The sequence below is a fragment of the Chelon labrosus genome, assembly GCF_963514085.1.
Source record: "Chelon labrosus genome assembly, chromosome: 20".
Classification (NCBI taxonomy): domain Eukaryota; kingdom Metazoa; phylum Chordata; class Actinopteri; order Mugiliformes; family Mugilidae; genus Chelon; species Chelon labrosus.
This window is the reverse complement of record NC_140353.1, coordinates 1,411,066-1,424,288: the sequence shown is the minus strand read 5'-3', so window position 1 is coordinate 1,424,288 and position 13,223 is coordinate 1,411,066. Positions and strand designations below refer to the sequence as shown.

At 44.3% G+C, this 13,223-nt stretch overlaps 1 protein-coding gene across 1 annotated transcript in view; it reads left to right on the top strand.

Annotated features, from left to right (window-relative positions):
- Positions 1 to 13,223, top strand: part of kcnh5b (potassium voltage-gated channel, subfamily H (eag-related), member 5b) — a gene marked incomplete at both ends in the record, with an annotated part of 109,638 nt that overhangs the window by 61,345 nt on the left and 35,070 nt on the right. The window contains 3 exons of the mRNA XM_084568573.1: positions 7,435 to 7,634; positions 11,214 to 11,273; positions 11,832 to 12,024. Coding sequence (XP_084424699.1) covers positions 7,435 to 7,634; positions 11,214 to 11,273; positions 11,832 to 12,024 — 453 coding nt within the window. The remainder of the gene's footprint in view (positions 1 to 7,434; positions 7,635 to 11,213; positions 11,274 to 11,831; positions 12,025 to 13,223) is intronic.

The window sequence follows — 13,223 nt, the reverse complement described above, 5'->3', positions numbered from 1 at the left end:
ATGCTGCTTTCATCCCGCTATTTACTCCTGTTCAGCTGAGCCAGATTCATCCCTGAGCATAAAGTGGTTGTTTACAGGCGCTCCTGGTTGGATGTGAGCGGTCCTCCGTGACTTCATTAACCCTGCGGCGGTCCACAGGGAGCACCCTTCGGCCCCTCACGGCCTCGTTACCTTCAGCGGTGAAACCTCTGAGTCGACTTATTTGTGCTGCGTATTAATTTGGTCCCATTAGCGACCGACACTGCAACACTCCATCTTTCCCGACGTCAGACAAACATTTGTGCACAAAGCGTGAACACGACATAAGAGCTGATTAGCGCTGATAGCTTGTGTTCGGTGTCTGTTCTTATTCCGAGGGATTTCCGCTCAGCGGTGACAGAACAACCGAAAGGATAATCTCTAATTTATCTCACATGTTCAAGAGTCTTAGTTTGTACCGACATAGCGTTTAAAAAGACTAATTCTAATTGGTCTGATCTGTGTTTTCTCTACATTTAGTCCAAGATGGGTTTTCATGTCCTCTCTGTGTTCTCGCTGGAGCTGGAGCTCCCCAGACGAACCGGCTTTATCGGCGACATTTGACCAAACAAATGATCCCAATACAGCTGGAACGGTGCAAACGCCCCAAGGGAGCTTTGATTCTAGTGTGTAGATATGTCTATGTTTTCTGCAGCATTGATTTTTATTTCTCTGCTGTGGTTTTTATGGATGAGTACGACGTCTGTATTTCTGCTGCCCTGTTTCCTGCAATGCAACGTGAGATCTGTTCGGACCAGTCGTCAGTTATTCACGGGAGATGTTACACCCATATGCAGATGTGTTTGGATGATGCATATGGTCGATCATTAAAAGGCAAAGGTCTGGAGAGTCCTGCTGAAGCTCACCACGTCTCGTTTGCTTCAATCCATCGTTTTAAACCTAAATTTTAAGTTGTGGCCCTCAATTTTTTTTTGGACTTCTGTTTAGTGGAGTTGACTTGAAGGAGGACGGGGGGATTTCCTTTGCTTGTCCTGCCGCTGAGATGTTTCCTCATCTTAAATCTGGTTTATCCCTGAGCTGCTGGTTATAGCAGATAATAAAAGACTCAGTAACCTGAAAATCAGACCAATTCCCTGCCTGCAAATGTTCAGTTGCAGAAAATTGGTCTGGATTCTCTCCGTTGGGAACTGATTACGCTCCTGCACAGATCTACAGGGCCAATCAGATCTTTTGGTAATGGCTGCTGAGGTGTTTAGAGTCCATTGTCACATCTTTAGAGCAAATATACCTTTAAAACACAAACTGTTAACAGCCGTTAAAACATTTATCGAGGACGCCTCCGTGTCTGGTTGGTCGGAGGACTATCTAATTGTGTGCAGACGTATTTTATTTTCCTTTGTATGAGTTGAAACCCGCCCCATAATGAAATCTGAATGTTTTTTCGTTACCAGACTCACAGACACGGAGCATTCATTCAAGCCTCTCCAGGCTATTTCAGTCTTATTTGAAATTGTGAAATGAGGTCTTGACCCTGAAATTGTTCAACGCCGGAAAAACAACACGCATGAACAGACCACAGTTGAAGAGTCACAGCTGATTTTCTGTTTCATTTGTCCTCATGATGCATTTAAGCACGCATAAAAAAAAAAAAAAGCAACACTACCACAAGCCTGTAAAGTAATTTCACTTAGACGTAAAACCAGCTTTACTTCTGTAGAACCAGTCTCCTCCATCTTTGGTCCAAAAGATTCTCTGATTAGGTGTCATCCTGCATACACTCATTTGTGTGACATTTATTTGAGTTTTTCCTCTGAGAGCCAGGTCAGTTTCTCTTCACGTCTGGACTTTAACCCTTTAAAACCAAATGTTGCGCATGCACACTCTGGATTACCGTAATTACGTCACGGTTTGCTCTACCAGAAAAATTTCGTCAGTTTCTGAAAGCTGAGACGTTGCACTTTACGGCCAGTATCATGTAATTGTGGTAACTTCATTTTCACCTCTCCCTGGAAGGTTATTAAACTCTTATAACATGCAGTAAAATTATAAATAACTGACGGCTAATGAAAGTTCCAGCTATTGTGGACAAATAGGCAAAAGCACAGGATGTTTAATGACTTTATTATAGTTAAAATAAGCCAAAAAGTCCAGATGGACATCGTGAGGCTTCAATGTTAAACAGTTATTATCTCTTCAGTGTTTAGGGTTTAGGCTCAAACAGACATTTATCACACATCAGCCGCTCTTCCCTCTAAAACCCGTTTCCATTCTCGCCCGGCACTAAATCATCCATTAGTCGACGTGATGAGATTTAAACAACACAGTTTGGAGGAAAATGGTGAAAAGGCGGCTTTATTCTGTGAGTCCTGCAGCCATGGCTGTGGCGTGACGAAGGGCAGCGCTGCAGATTTTTCTGTCAATATTTATTTGGAGACAATCAGCCAGAATGTTTTACTCACCCACAGAGAGCGAGATGCACAATTACTGCTTGTCCAAACAGATTTACACGCTCGGGGGTTTTTATTTTTTCCGAGGAGGGGTTTTGAACCGATGCGGCCGACTGGACGGCTCAGCGTTTGGCTGGCGGAGTCGGTGCCCTGTCAGTGTGTAATGTGTTGGGATGCAGCCTGGACGCCGGCCCGGCTCAGTGAGCAGCAAATGGACTGGGCTCATTGGCTACTGATGGAGGAGGCTCCTCTGCTTTGTTTGTTTTCAAGCCTCTGCTGCTATTTTGGGTTTGTCTGCGTCACGGAGGTGTGTTCAGGTTTTTACCAGAAAGGCAGGTCAGTCTTCTGAGAAAGGAGCTGAAACCAAATCTGAATTGAGGCGTGTAAACGCTTTAAAGTGCATTCAGTTTGGATCATCAGTGTGGCTGGTGAACTGTTGGACTATGGCTGTGAAGGTCGTTTAGATGATGGTGCATCTAAAACAACAAGCTGGAGGATGAACCCTTTTGCACAACTTTGAGCTTAAAATGTCTTGTTTTGAGTCAAATATCTCAACAACTGTTGCAGGGATTGCCGTGAACCATTGCCATGACTATATTTCAAAAAAAAAAAAAAAAAACAGAGGCGGCATTGTGTTTCTTGCAGACGTTTCATTTGAAGTATCTTCTTAAGTTCTAAATGTTCCTGCATTGTTCTGCCTCTCGCCCAATGACAGCTGGGATAGGCTCCAGCAGACCCCCGTGACCCTTAACAGGACTAAACGGGTATAGAAGATGAATGAATAAATGAATGAATGTTCCTGCATTGTTTTAAACTTTTGCACAACTTCGTGGTTGAAATTTGACTGATTTTCCATGAAATGAGGTTCACATTTTTATGTTCCCCTCCACTACATATCAAAAAAACACAAGCTGAACCAAGAGCAAACCTGACGTGTTGGACTTAGCTACACCCGGCATCATTTGAGACTTAGAGGACAGAAGCAGAAACATTGATTTCACACAGTTTGACGTATTGACGTTCATGATTCCCAGCGGTTGAACCCTGGTGACGACTGTGGTTTTCCTCTGCACAACTTTGAGGTTCTTGTTTGAACTGTTAGATTCACATTTTTCTGTTCCCCTCCACGATAATTCCCAAAAAACAAAGCTGAAACAAAGGCAACTGGACACGTTGAGTTGCTTAAAGACGTTTCATCCAAGTTGCCTCTTCAGTTATAAAAGACTTGTCGGGGTTAGGGACTTCCTGTATGAGGGTACTTGTTGTTGTTTTCTTTCCTTCTCGCTGACATTTATTACATCTCTATTGAAAACACTCACACCAGCATCAATCTCCTCGACAAGACGCCAGAGAAGCTCATCTCCTTGAGGCTTCACATGTATCGATTCACTTTGTTGTGTTTGTTGATTTGTATTTGCACTATTAAAGCACATCACTAACTCTGTGTGTGTGTTGAATGTGTTGTGATGGATGTTTTCTGGTGTCTGGGCTGCAGGCGGCGACTCGGCGTCTCCGGCTGCATTGACAGATTTCCGTCCCTCACACTCATTCACTCTGACAGATCCTAAACCGCTCCGACACATCGCTCAGACTCTGGAAATGGAAAATACATACGACATGATGATTTTATATTATTTTTTTTATGGCTTTGTTCCATTAAATCAGTCTGGTACATCGGGCGAGGTATTTGACTCCTTCTCCTGCTTTTTGACTTTTTGTTCTTGTTGTTTTGTCGCTCTGGCTCCTATGGGTTGAGGGGAGGGGCCTCTGAGGATCATCCCACAGATACTTGATCAGTTTGGGATCTAGTGAATCTGGAGGCCAGGTCAACACCTTGTGCTGTTCTTCATGTTTTTTTTTAGTTGTTCCTAAAGTGTTTTTGTGTGTGTGTCTGTGTCAGGCTGCATCCTGCTGGGGATGGCTGCTGCCATCAAGGAGTGTCATTGCTATGGGGTGGGGGTGCCTGGTCTGGTCTAGGTGGGTGCTACATGTCTAAGTAACATCCACACCAATGAATGCCAGGTCCAGAAGTTTCCCAGCAGAGCACTGAACTGTCACAAGATGGTTTAAATGTTATTTACTTCTCCTGTCAGTGGTCATAATGTTGTGGCTGATTGGAGTATGTGGCTTATTAAGACTTTTTTAACCTAATTTTCAACAATATGTACCGTTTCCAGTTTAAAATCTTTAGTGACTTTTCTCCTTTTGCCTTTAAAAGTTCATCTATGTAGTCTGTGTGCTCTTTTCACGCCAACTGCACATGTGTAGAACACGTCCACCCCCCTGGTATAGTAGCAGAAACACATGTTGTTCATAAAGTTATGGCTGATCTGATATTTTTGAACTTTAACCAGCAGCAGTTTCATTTAAATTCAGCATTCAGACCCCTCCTCACCGTTCTATTGATGCTATTGTCTCTAATATGATTTAAATTTAGAAACAAACTTCTTTCCAGTTGATCAGAGTCTCACTTTGACAGCGTCTGGTCCTCTCACCCCGCCGGCTCATCTGTCACCTAATGAATGTGAAGAAACAAATCTCTACATCTGTTCTCCTGACCCTAGCCCACCAACCTGAAGCTCCTCAAACAGCCCCCTCCTCTCCCTCAGACCACCAGACTGATTTAAATAAATGGGTCCACAGGGGACAGATCAGATTTAAACTATAGCTAACTGAGATGACAGCTTCAAACTAGCCGGACGGCACTGATGGAACAGAGCACTGTTTGATTGTCGGATAACGATTGATGATGGTGCAGTCGGGACCATATCAGGATACTGGTCCAAGCAGATCTGTGTAAACGTCAATATAAATATTCAACCAATATGCAGTGACGCTTTAAAGTATCTGTGCCCCTCAGAACCCAATAAAAGACGTGAAACAGAAATATTATACTTGTTTATTCAGGAAAGTGAGCCTCCTAATATTCTCAGTGTGACCGTCATACTGTGTGTAGATGCATGCTGAATGAACGCATCTCCCACAATGCTTAGCGCGTGTGAAGTATGCTACAGTGGGAGGGGCCTATGAGGACTTCCCAGGAGTTTGGCACCTGAGCTTCTCGTGACGTATAAATGAACCAGCCAGAACAAACTTTTTTCTTGTTCTTATAGCCCTAGGAGAAACGAGAACAAATTTCTCGCTTCTCGCGGAGCTATGTAACGAGCTTTACCCTCCACATTAGTGGTCCACTTTGAGATCCACTGTGTTGTAGTTCCATTCTGATGGATGTTTGATAGAAGAAGATGACCAAGATGGACAGCTACTAATAGCAGGGTGGCTAGGATGTTAGCAAGAGCTACTATTAGCTGAGAGGCTAAGAAGCTAGGAAAAGCTTCTATTAGCTTGGCGTCTAGGAAGCTAGGACAAGATACTATTAGCTAGGAGGCTAGGAAGAGCCTGGGTATCTATCCTTGTGTTAAAAATACAAACTGTACTTCCTTGTTCTCAGCCCTGCCTCCACAGACGCCTGGATCAAACCTCTCCAACTGATATCTGTTTGTAGAGATTCATTTAGCAGTAATGAAATACTGCAGTCCCTCGACGCTGCTTTACATCATCTGGAGATAGCGACTTGAAAACAGATTTCAGTCAACTCCTCATTAGCTGTACTAGAAATGCAAAGGAGGTTAAACTGAAAACTCCAAAAGCTATTAACCTTCTCCTTGTCTGTGTCTCCTCATGTTTACTCTGGTGCTTTTGTAACTTTGTGAATCTGTCTGAAGTTTCCTCATACCAGAGCGCTGATGGACAGATCTTGTTTACAGCTGCTAATTGACTTTCCGTCCAACATGGCCGACCTTCATCGCAGTCTCTTCTTTCTGCAGCTTCCCTTCCCTCCCACCAGAGTTTAAACCTGTCGGTTCTTTCTGGATGAAACTAACCGACCCGGGGCGGGGGATGATTTGAATTATCTACCTCAGGTCCAGGAGCACGCTGGGAGGTTGTTTCGGTTCAGCGGAGAAACTTCCAGGAGGGTTAAACCTCCGCCTTCCTGTGCGCTCAGGTGACGCTGGCCGCCTCCTGAGCCACCGAGTCGCCCAATTAGGAGTCGTGTGTTTGGCGGAGGTTAGCGCCGTGTCTCTGAGACTTCAGTTCCAGCTCGGTTCTGTTGTCAGAATCGTTCTTCGCCAGCTGACAGGGTGCTGGAAAGGTCCCGTAGGTTCCTGGAAGGCTGCCGACTTTGAAGGAACCAAACTGGAACGGTGTTTATCTCACTGCTGACACGCTGCACCTCTCCGAATGTGACTGTCGTGCTTGCTTTATCCGGTTTTTGCCTCTCTTCCAAACTCTTTGTGTCTGAGCATAAACACTTCCCTTTCTCTGGTGTTCCATCATTTCGTTCTTTTTTTCACCTTTTCTCATATAAACACACTTTAAGATATTGTCTGTCCAACACTTACCTCTCGCGTTCCATCATCAGATCCCTCCACCTCCTACCCGTCCTCTTTTTTTCTTCATAAGTCTTTAAACTTATTATTTCTCCTTCTCTTACTGTTTTCATTTTTATTGGCTCGGAGGGAAGAAATAGGGAGAACTATTTCAGGGGAAGTCTCTATGGAAACAGTAAAGCAGTAGTCGGATACAGAGGAGGGTGAAAGCTCAGCTCGGCAGCAGCAGTGACGCACGGCGGCTTTAAGTTCCAAGAGTAGGGAAGTAGTAGGAGACGTCATATTGTACATATCACAGACTTCTTTATACGCTTCTGCTACTTCTGCAACGTAGCTCTTCGGTCATTAAATCATCTATTAAGAGCAAAACAAATAAAACATGCAAGAATAGTGAAAGAGAAGGACTGGTGACAAACTAGAAAAAGTTTTTGAAGTTTTTTGCCGTGAACCTAACCTTCTTGGGCTGTTTGACAGATGTGTTGCTGAAGAGTTGCCTCACTGATTGACTGTTATAACGTCTTGCCGGCACCAATATAAACACATAAATAGATTTTAAAATAATAACCGTGCCATAAAGATGCGTGACTCTTCCTTCCTCATCTTGTCTTCCTGCGTAGCTCTCCTTTACGCCACCATCTTCGGAAACGTGACCACCATCTTCCAGCAGATGTATGCCAACACCAACCGCTACCACGAGATGCTCAACAACGTCAGGGACTTCCTGAAGCTCTACCAGGTTCCCAAGGGCCTGAGCGAGCGGGTGATGGACTACATCGTCTCCACCTGGTCCATGTCCAAAGGCATCGACACGGAGAAGGTGAAAACTGATGGGGGTCGGGTTGAGACCGTGAGGTTTTTCTGCGTCATCCAAATAATGTGAATGTGATTTTATGTTAAAGTAAAGAAGCAAAATTGACAGTTTTAGAAGCAGCACATATGACTGTACAAAAACATTACGTTTGTTAAGATCGTTAACGACACAAAGACGAGAGGAAGTCATAAACAAAGCATCAGAATGACACACAGAATGCCCTCCAGCCAGTCACCAGTCTCTTACTGTAATGACCTAATTTTACACCAAACACACAGTGAGTGTTGAACTTTTCACCCGCTACAACTGAAGACACTGAACTGCTCAGACTGCCGTTGTTTGCACATTTACTTTAGATTTAAAACAGTATGACAGTCACAAATTTACTGCAGCATTTGAGAAAGAGCGCAGAGAAGCCAGGAAGGCCTCTCCTGAATCAAATGGCTCTGCTACAACCAATCACAGACAACGCTCACATGATATGTATGACTACTGGTACTCTGTCCATCACCACATAAAGCCCCGCCCACATCATCTGACTGGCCCAGCAGATCTTTGCTGGAGCATGATCATTTCCTAACAGAGAGACTCCAGAACAACTTTCCACCACAAGAAAATTGTGAGCTAATAAAAACTACAGCCAATAGCAGTAGGTATGAGTAGTCTGTATTTATTGTTCCAAAGGGAAACAGGAAGAGCTACTCTTAGCTGAGAGGCTAGGAATCTTAGAAGAGCTTCTGTTAGCTTGGAGGCTAGGAAATTAGGGTGAGCTACTATTAGCTAGGAGGCTAGGAAGAGCTACTATTCGCTGAGAAGCAAGGAAGCCAGGACGAGCTGCAATTTGCTAGGAGGCTAGGAACAGTTACTATTAGTTGGGAGGCTAGGAAACTAGAAACGGCTACTAATAGCTGGGAGGCTAGGATGTTAGGAAGAGCTACTGTTAGCTGAGAGACTACAAAGCTAGGGTGAGCTACTATTAGCTGGGAGGCTAGGAAGCGGTACTATCAGCTCGGATGCAGGGAGCTAGGAAGAGCTACTATTAGCTTGAAGGCTAGGAAGCTAGAAAGAGCTACCATTAGCTGGAAGACTAGGCAACTAGAAAAGGCTACTATTAGTTAGGAGACCAGGAGCGCTAGAAAGAGCTACTTATAGCTGGGTGGCTAGGATGTTAGCAAGAGCTACTATTAGCTGGGATGCTAGGGAACTAGGAAGAGCTGATATTAGCTGAGAAGTGAGGAAGAGCTACTCTTAGCTGAGAGGCTAAGAAGCTAGGAAGAGCTTCTATTAGCTTGCCGTCTAGGAAGCTAGGACGAGCTACTATTAGCTAGGAGGCTAGGAAGAGCTACTATTAGCTGAGAGGCTGTGAAGCTAGGAAGAGCTACTATTAGCTGAGAGCCTAGGAAGCTAGGAAGAGCTGCTATCAGCTGAGAGCCTAGGAAGCTAGGAAGAGCTGCTATTAGCTGAGAGCCTCGGAAGCTAGGAAGAGAGCTAGCTGAGAGCCTAGGAAGCTAGGAAGAGATACTATTGTTAGGAGACAGACCAGGAGCGCTAGAAAGAACTACTAATAGCTGAGTGGCTAGGAAGCTAGAAAGAGCTACTATTAGCCGGGTGCTGCTCTCAAACCGACTCAGTTCGGATTTAAAACTGTATGCCACAAAACTACCATCAACTCTATGTTGATGCACGGCTATGCAGATAGCAGAAGATGCTAGCAATCAGCTAATTCCCAGACAAACATCCACTAGGATAAACCTCCATTAAACCAAGGCTGTAGATGGAACGAGTACGGCCACTGTTGAACTAGTTACCAATCCACAGATTTTTCTTTCCAGAATCTAAATTAACTTCAATTTGATCTGCGTCCAAGTAAAGAGAAAATATCTATTGATTAAAAACAGTCTCTGCAAAAGCATCAAAGAGGACACGTCTTACCGGAGGGTTAACGATGTCCTGCTAAACACTGACTGTATTGATCCAATATTAGGTCTGTGTGTTGTTAAATCTGGCAGAGATCGACCTCTACATCAAACCAGAGACGCAGTCACCTCTGCAGAAACATTATGAAAGCAGCTTCATTTTCAGAGCAGTGTCAAGTTGTTCTTTGACGATCCGGGTGCCGATCTATTCTAAAACCATCATCCTGGGCCTTTTAGAGTTCTGCTCGCAATAATACCCGTGTCTGGGTCTGGCGTCCCCGTCCTGTGTCGTCTATTATCTCATCCACACTCTTTTTCATTTTGAATCACAGTCCCGTTCCTCCGTTTGCCCTCTACAGATAATTACGTTCTCTTGAAGCGACACGCGGAGAGTCTTTTTGCAGACCCTCAGTATAAATACCTCGCAGTCAGACCTGGGGCCAATTAGTGGGTCTTTTCTGTCACTTTGGGAGCCGTTATGTGATCCACAGTCAGCTGTTTACGCGAGCACACGCCTAAAAAAGACCAGAGACTCCCGTAAGCCTCCCGCTAATACCTTCCACTTTAAATGGAGCAATTTCCAAAGGAGAACTTAGTTGTGTTTTGGTTGTTTCAGAGGCTCTCCGTGTGATTTACTGTCGTCCTCTTAAGTGGTTTTCTTTGTATTTAATGCGACGGCATTGTGGAGGACGGGATAATATTTAGTTTATACCTAAACGGTTCGGTTAATTAGGCTGCATTTCAGAATTTGTGTAATGAGCTACACAATTACAATTTAGACTTTCTGGCACAGTCATTTCCAGAGGGAGTTAATGAATACAACGAAAAAATAAGGTTGTGTTTCTAAGCTGCAGTAAAACCCAGACGGTGAGTTTTTTCATCCATGTCGACTCGCTGGCTTTCTGCTGATGTGTTCCTGAGCAAGAACCTGAACCTCGCTCTGACGCCATCATAACACATACATGCAGGTGGAGAATTAGGAACTATAAGTCACTGCCTGGCTCATGTCTACATGTCCAGAACATAGACTGTATATAAATATGGACAACACGTCTCCACTTCCTGTCATTGTCCAAACTGATGCTATTTTCCCAGGGATACGGGCGGCGCCATCTTGCGACTTTGTAGCCAGAGTCTGATCAGTACGGTCTGAGGGCAGAGCCACGTGGAACCATGATGTCGATGCCCCGCCCACAATTCCTCCAGACTCACTCGCGTTGCTTTAATTAACACTACGCTCTGCTCTACCTCCACCAGTTACAAGGAAATGTTGGGTTATACACTGGACTTATTTTTTACATTTTTTTTTTTTTTTTACACCTCTCACCGCTTAACAGAGCGGTTGTCATGGCACCTGGTTGTCGCCATTATGTCACATCCTGTTTCTAACTGACTAAAATGAAACTTATCCAAAATATTGACACTTGAACATTCATCAACATTATATTAACTACCTAAAATGACAGAAAATAATTTGACATGTATTTTCATGTAAGTCCCGCCCACTAGCATGGAGGGGGCGGGGCTTATGGCCTTTATTGAAGCCAGTCACCAGGGGGAGCTCTACTTGCTTTGGCTTCACTTTAAAGGAGCAGTTCCACCGTCCATCTTTATACAGTCTATGGTCCATACAACCATGTGATCCCCTCATGTCTCCTCTGTATTTCAGGTCTTATCCATTTGTCCCAAGGACATGCGGGCCGACATCTGTGTCCACCTCAACAGGAAGGTATGTAAACTGGTTTTGTGCTCGTATTAATTAAACTTTATGATTTTATTATATATTAAATATTTCAAGATTGTACACAATCTGTGCAAAACTACGGCCAGTATAACTAGTAATGTTAAATAATCAACTGTAGCTGAATGTCAGTAAACTCAAGACTGCAGCAGTTCTTGGGACGAAACCAGAGGATTTTATTATCAAGCAAAAGTTCTTCATCTTCTACTTCCTATTTTGGTTCAATTGATAATCTGTCCCTTCTGCAAGTTTGAGACTGGAGCATACTCACAGGAAGACACTAGCATAGTTGTTGTGACCATCTTGCTGCACTGTAGTTTGGTCTTTTAACTAACATGGAGGGGGCGGGGTTTATATGATTATATGACCTATACTGCTGCTAGCCATCAGGGTGAGCTCCACACACCATTGGTGTGTTAATGGAACATTCAAAAGGTGGACGGGGCTGCAAAATCTGTTCATGTTCCAAACGAAAGTCTTAAACTTACTGAGGCAACAACCAAACTTTGAGGGCTAACTTCTACCACCGTCCTTCTTCTCATTCAGGTGTTCAACGAGCATCCAGCGTTCAGGCTGGCCAGCGACGGCTGCCTGCGCTCACTGGCCGTGGAGTTTCAGACCACCCACTGCGCGCCGGGAGACCTGATCTTCCACGCTGGCGAGAGCGTCGACACCCTCTGCTTCGTGGTGTCGGGGTCACTGGAGGTCATCCAGGATGACGAGGTCATCGCCATTTTAGGTACGTGGGTTCTTCATCTTTGAAATGTCTGCCCAGTCAGCAGATTGGAAAGAAATGTGGGAACTGGTCAGAGGAGACATCTAAAGACGTCAGCTTTTACAGACAGGTCCCAGTCGACCCATGGATTCAAACCCAGAACCTTCTTAGCGAGATGATTCATTTACTTTAAACACAGTGTTTCAAGAAAAACAACCAAAATACTACAAATAAACCAGCTGGCTGACAGCCTTAATGTGCAGCGATGGATTAGTAAAATCATTTTCTAATTAGTTGTCTGCACAACCAAACTAGTTTCTAACTTTCTATCTCGAGATGTTCCCTGCTACTCCATGGAGGAGCAAAGATAATAAAATAAAAGTCCCAGTCATGATAACGGAGGCTTTTCCAGTCTTTCCAACATAACTGATCCATCGTGAGGTTGAAAATAGCAGCAGCTGAATTCCAACTTTCAAATTTCACCAAATCCCAGCCTGACTGACTGACTGACTGACTGGTGAGTAGAGTTTGTGTGCCGGTGCTGCAGCCCTGCTCTCATTCTGCTGTAATAATCTTTCCTTCTTGAGATTCTCCATCGGTAAACTCTCATCCGAGGCTGCTGACGGTCGTGAGAGCAGCTGCTGCAGCCGTTTATTGTTGTTGTCGTTGTTATTGGTTTCTACTCATACATATAAGAAGAGTACGAGGCTGCAGAGAGCAGCATGTACAGCAGCAGATAAGAGCCCCCGGTTAGTGATTAACACTTTAAAGTCGCAGATGACGTCTGTCTCTGAATGCAGCCATTGAAGTGATTTAGCTTTCAAGCTCTCTCTCTGTCGAACATCTTACATTTTCAAACATTCAGCATCAAACGGTGAAGTCTTATTGTGTTGCTGTTGACGTGTTACCTTCCAGTGAAGGATCGTGTGTCTCCATCAGACCAAACACAAAACAGGAGTCCTTTGACACGTTCAGCTTTCAGATGGATGTTCTTTGAGGAGGCATAGCGGCCACTAAACGATGCTTCTGTATCTGTTATTAGCTCAGCATGTCCACGCTCAGTTCCTATCAGAATATCAGATATCTGGATTTCATTATGGGGCGTGTTCCAGCTGATACAGAGAAAAAAATATATATATATCTACACGCTACTGGACAGTCCTCCAACTCCATGAGAACCTACTGTTACTCTTCTGTCTATCATGACATTAAGCCCCGCCCCC